The sequence below is a fragment of the Coturnix japonica genome, unplaced genomic scaffold (assembly GCF_001577835.2).
Source record: "Coturnix japonica isolate 7356 unplaced genomic scaffold, Coturnix japonica 2.1 chrUnrandom649, whole genome shotgun sequence".
NCBI classification, from domain to species: domain Eukaryota; kingdom Metazoa; phylum Chordata; class Aves; order Galliformes; family Phasianidae; genus Coturnix; species Coturnix japonica.
In genome coordinates this window covers 14,912-20,122 of record NW_015440015.1, presented here as the reverse complement: position 1 = coordinate 20,122, position 5,211 = coordinate 14,912, and the positions used below count along the sequence as shown (strand labels likewise).

The 5,211-nt window shown below is 55.8% G+C and overlaps 1 protein-coding gene across 1 annotated transcript in view; it reads right to left on the bottom strand.

The window, feature by feature from the left end:
- The window catches only part of GBA (glucosylceramidase beta), a 13,624-nt gene that overhangs the window by 2,810 nt on the left and 5,603 nt on the right, over positions 1-5,211 (bottom strand). Inside the window, exons 3-7 of the mRNA XM_015851031.2 lie at positions 4,721-4,854; positions 3,452-3,624; positions 2,514-2,751; positions 724-948; positions 419-582 (exon numbers count right to left, since the gene is read on the bottom strand). Coding sequence (XP_015706517.2) covers positions 419-582; positions 724-948; positions 2,514-2,751; positions 3,452-3,624; positions 4,721-4,854 — 934 coding nt within the window. The remainder of the gene's footprint in view (positions 1-418; positions 583-723; positions 949-2,513; positions 2,752-3,451; positions 3,625-4,720; positions 4,855-5,211) is intronic.

Genomic DNA, 5,211 nt, shown 5'->3' with positions numbered 1-5,211 from the left:
TTCTATGAGCCCCATGCTCCTATAGCAGCCACTGGTTTGCTTATGGGGGTTCTATGTGCCCCCATTGCTTCCTATAGCAGCCTGTTTGCTATGGGGGGTTCTATGGGCCCCATTGCTCCTATAGCAGCCCTGGTTTGCATGGGGGTTCTATGGCCCCCATTGCTCCGGTTATAGCAGCCTGGTTATGCGATGGGGGGTCCTATGAGCCCCCATTTGCTCCTATTACAGATGGGTGCGTATGGCGGAGGTTCTATGAGCCCCCCCATTGCTCCTTTGCAGCCCTGGTTTGCTATGAGGGGGTTCTATGAGCCCCCATTTGCTCTATAGCAGCCCCTGGTGCTATGGGGGTTCTATGGGCCCCCTGTCCTTATAGCAGCCTGGTTTGCTATGGGGGGGTCCCGGGGGGTCTGTGACCCACCTGAAGTGCCCCATGTGGTAGAACATGGGCTGCTTGTAGAAGACGCCCTGGCTGCTGTCGACGATGACGGGGCTGTCCACGTAGTTCTTGCTCCAGTTGGGCCCCCCCTCCAGGTCCAGCGCCAGGTTCCAGTCGGTCCAACCCGTCACGTAGTTATTCAGGTCCTATTTGATGGGGGGGGGGGGGTCCCTTTAATGAGGTCCCATAGGATGATAACCCAACCCCCCCCTCCAGGCTGGGGGGGGATATTTAATGAGGTCCCATAGGATGGAAGGACAGACCCCCCCCCCAAAGCTGAGCCCCACCGTTAAGATGCTGTGGCTGTATTTGCTGCCCCTCTCCCAGCCCCCCAGGACCACCCTGGGCTCCCAGAAATAGGATCCAGTGGAGGCTTCGGTGGAGAGGAGGAAATGGTTGGGGAAGAGATGGTGGGTGATGGACAACGTCAGGTCGATGGGGGCCAGGAAATCCAGGTACCAATGGATCCCGATGCCGTCGATGTAACTGGCGGCCACGGGGTCTTTGAGGACCTGGGGGGGGGGAGAAAAAACATGGCTGACCCTGCAGACCCCCACCCAAATATACACGGAGATTCCATGGGGGGGTTAATGGAAGGTCTGGAGGTGGTGGGTTAATGGTTGGGGTTAAAGAGCACAGAATAGGGGGGAAGGATGGGAGATTGGAGATAGGGAAATGTGGGGTGGGTTGGAAAGGTCCTTGAAGGTCATGGGATGGTTGGGTTGGAAGGGTCCTTAAAGGTCATGGGGCCATGGGATGAATGGGTTGGAAGGGTCCTTGAAGGTCATAGAACTGTGGGGTGGGTTGGAAGGGTCCTTAAAGGTCATGGGGCCATGAGATGGTTGGGTTGGAAAGGACCTTGGAGTCTATAGGACCATGGGGTGGGTTGGAAGGGTCCTTAAAGGTCATGGGATGGGGTGGGTTGGAAGGGTCCTTAAAGGGCATAGAAGCACGGGATGGTTGGGTTCAAGGGTCCTTAAAGGCCATAGAACCATGGGACAAATTGGAAGGGTCCTTAAAGCTCACAGAGCCATGGGGTGGGGTGGATGGGTCCTGAAAGGTCATAGGACTGTGAGATGGTTGGATTGGAAGGGACCTTGGAGACTGTAGGACTATGGGATGGGTTGGAAGGGTCCTGAAAGGCCATAGAACCATGGGATGGTTGGGTTGGAAGGGTCCTTAAAGATCACAGCCATGGGATGGGTTGGAAGGGTCCTTAAAGCTCACAGAGCCATGGGATGGGTTGGAAGGGGTCCTTAAAAGTCATAGGACCATGGGCTGGGTTGGAAGGGTCCTTAAAGATCACAGCCATGGGATGGGTTGGAAGGGTCCTTAAAGCTCACAGAGCTATGGAATGGGATGGGTTGGAAGGGTCCTTAAAGCTCACAGAGCCATGGGATGGGTTGGAAAGGTCCTTAAAGCTCATGGGATGGGTTGGAAGGTTCCTTAAAGCTCACAGAGACACAGGCTGGGTTGGAAGGGTCCTTAAAGCTCACAGAGACACAGGCTGGGTTGGAAGGGTCCTTAAAGCTCATGGGATGGATTGGAAGGGTCCTTAAAGCTCATGGGATGGATTGGAAGGGTCCTTAAAGCTCATGGTATCGATTGGAAGGGTCCTTAAAGCTCACAGAGCTATGGGATGGGTTGGAAGGGTCCTTAAAGCTCATGGGATGGATTGGAAGGGTCCTTAAAGCTCATGGGATGGGTTGGAAGGGTCCTTAAAGCTCATGGGATGGGTTGGAAGGGTCCTTAAAGCTCATGGTATGGATTGGAAGGGTCCTTAAAGCTCACAGAGCCATGGGATGGGTTGGAAGGGTCCTTAAAGCTCACAGAGACACAGGCTGGGTTGGAAGGGTCCTTAAAGCTCATGGTATGGATTGGAAGGGTCCTTAAAGCTCACAGAGACACAGGCTGGGTTGGAAGGGTCCTTAAAGCTCATGGGATGGATTGGAAGGGCCCTATTTGTGGCCATAGAACCAAATCCCATCAGCCCACAGCCAAAATTGGCCTCCACCTCATTGATCAGAGGAACCAAAGGCCGCTCCCAGCCCCCCATAAACAGCCCCCCAGTTCTCACCACTTGAGCCCAGTAGGGCAACATCACCCTCTGGTCATCCAGGATGATGAGCTGCACGTTGCTGTGGGAGCTGTTGGCCAACGCCGGGCCCAGGTCCCGAGCGATGAAATCCCGCTGGTGCTCGGGGGAGAATCCCAGGCACTGGAAGGGGTAGAAGACGATCTCCCCGGCTGTGGGTTCATTGCCTGCAGTCACTGCCCAGAAGGTCAGGTTGTGTTTGGCGTATTCATCCAAGAACCTGGGCATGGAGCAGAACCAACTGGGTCAGAACCAGCCGGGTCAGAACCAACTGAGCTCCTCATATCCCCCACCCCGAGCTCTGGCCTTAATGGTTCTGGGAGTGGGTACAGTGGGGTTGGGTCAATGGTTGGACTCAATGGGCTTAGAGGTCTTCGCCACAGCCTCAAAGGTTCTATGGGTGGGCATGGTGGGATGGGGTGGGGGTCTTTGGGATGGGATGGGGGACTTTGGGATGGGGTTGGGGGTGCTTGGGATGAGGTTGGGGGTCTTTGGGATGGGGTGGAACAGGGGCCTTTGGGATGGGATGGGGTTGGGGGTCTTTGGGATGGGGGTCTTCGGGATGGGATGGATTGGAGGTCTTTGGGATGGGATGGATTGAAGGTCTTTGGGATGGGATGGAGTTGGGGGTCTTTGGGATGGGATGGAGTTGGGATTGGATGGATTGGAGGTCTTTGGGATGGAGTTGGGGGTCTTTGGGATGGAGTTGGGGGTCTTTGGGATGGAGTTGGGGGTCTTTGGGATGGAGTTGGGGGTCTTTGGGATGGGATGGGGGTCTCTGGGATGGGATGGATTGGAGGTCTTTGGGATGGGATGGATTGGAGGTCTTTGGGATGGGATGGGGGTCTCTGGGATGGGATGGGATGGGGGTCTCTGGGATGGAGTTGTGGGTCTTTGGGATGGGATGGACTGGAGCTCACCGGATGAAATAGTTGGCCCACGTCGTGTGATATTTATCCCCTGGGGTCCCTTTTAAGGTCCCCCTCCCCGTCATGGCGCCGTTGGTCTTCATCCACACCGGGGATGTCCATGGGCTGGCGTAGAGCGACAGCGGCCGCGCAGCCACAGCCTGAGCCGCCTTTAGGATGGGGATCTGGGGGCAGATGGGTGCAGGGTTGAGCCTCGGGATCCACAGGGACCCCCAACCCCCCCACCCCATTGCATCCCCCCCACCCCATTGCATCCCCCCCCCATGGTTCTTCTGATCAAAGAGGTGGAGGCCAACTTTGGATGTGGGCTGATAGGACGTGGTTCTATGGCCACAAGTAGCGCCCTTCCAACCCATCCCTTGAGCTTTAAGGACCCTTCCAACCCATCCCATGGCTGTGATCTTTAAGGACCCTTCCAACCCAGCCCATGGTCCTATGAGTTTTAAGGACCCCTTCCAACCCATCCCATGGCTCTGTGAGCTTTAAGGACCCTTCCAACCCAACCATCCCATGGTTCTATGGCCTTTCAGGACCCTTCCAACCCATCCCATGGTCCTACAGTCTCCAAGGTCCCTTCCAATCCAACCATCTCACAGTCCTATGACCTTTTAGGACCCATCCACCCTACCCCATGGCTCTGTGAGCTTTAAGGACCCTTCCAACCCAACCATCCCATAGTTCTATGACCTTTCAGGACCCTTCCAACCCATCCCATGTTCCTATAGTCCTTAAGAACCCTTGAACCCAACCATCCCATGGCTGTGTGAGCTTTAAGGACCCTTCCTACCCATCCCATGGCTGTGAGCTTTAAGGACCCTTCCAACCCATCCCATGGCTGTGATCTTCAAGGACCCTTCCAACCCATCCCATGCCTCTATGACCTTTCAGGACCCTTCCAACCCATCCCATGGCTCTGTGAGCTTTAAGGACCCTTCCAACCCATCCCATCTCATATTCCTATGGTCCTTAAGAACCCTTGAACCCAACCCATCCCATGGCTGTGATCTTCAAGGACCCTTCCAACCCAACCATCCCATGGTTCTACGGCCTTTAAGGACCCTTGAACCCAACCATCCCATGGCTGTGATCTTCAAGGACCCTTTCAACCCATTCCATGACCTTTCAGGACCCTTCCAACCCAACCATCCCATGGTTCTATGGCCTTTAAGGACCCTTGAACCCAACCATCCCATGGCTGTGATCTTCAAGGACCCTTCCAACCCATCCCGTGGCTCTGTGACCTTCAAGGACCCTCCCAACCTTCATCCTGGTGTCCTCCTCGGTCAGGTTGAAGTGCTCCAGCTGGAAGTCGCCCTCCGTGTCGGCGTAGGTGTAGAGTCGCACCGAGAAGTCGGTGCTGGCCATGGGGACGCGCACCAGGTTGTACTCAATGCCTGCAAATAGGGGTGGGGGGTCGTGGGGGGCACCCAATGGTGCAGCCCAACCCAAAGGGCTGGTGGACCCATAGGAGAGGGAACCCACCTGCCCCATAGCTGCCCCATAGATCTTTGGGTATGGTGGGTGGAGAGCTTTGGGTCTGGTGGGGATGGGGTGGGGTTGGGGTCTTTGGGTGTTGTGGGGTGGATTTGGGGTTGGGGGGTCATTGGGTGTGATGGGTTTGGGGTTGGGATATAGGGCACAGTGGGGATGGGATTGGGGGCTCTTTGGGTATTGTGGGGATGAGTTTGGGGTAGGGGGATCTTTGGGTATTGTGGGGATGGGTTTGGGGTCTTTGGGTGTTGTGGGATGGA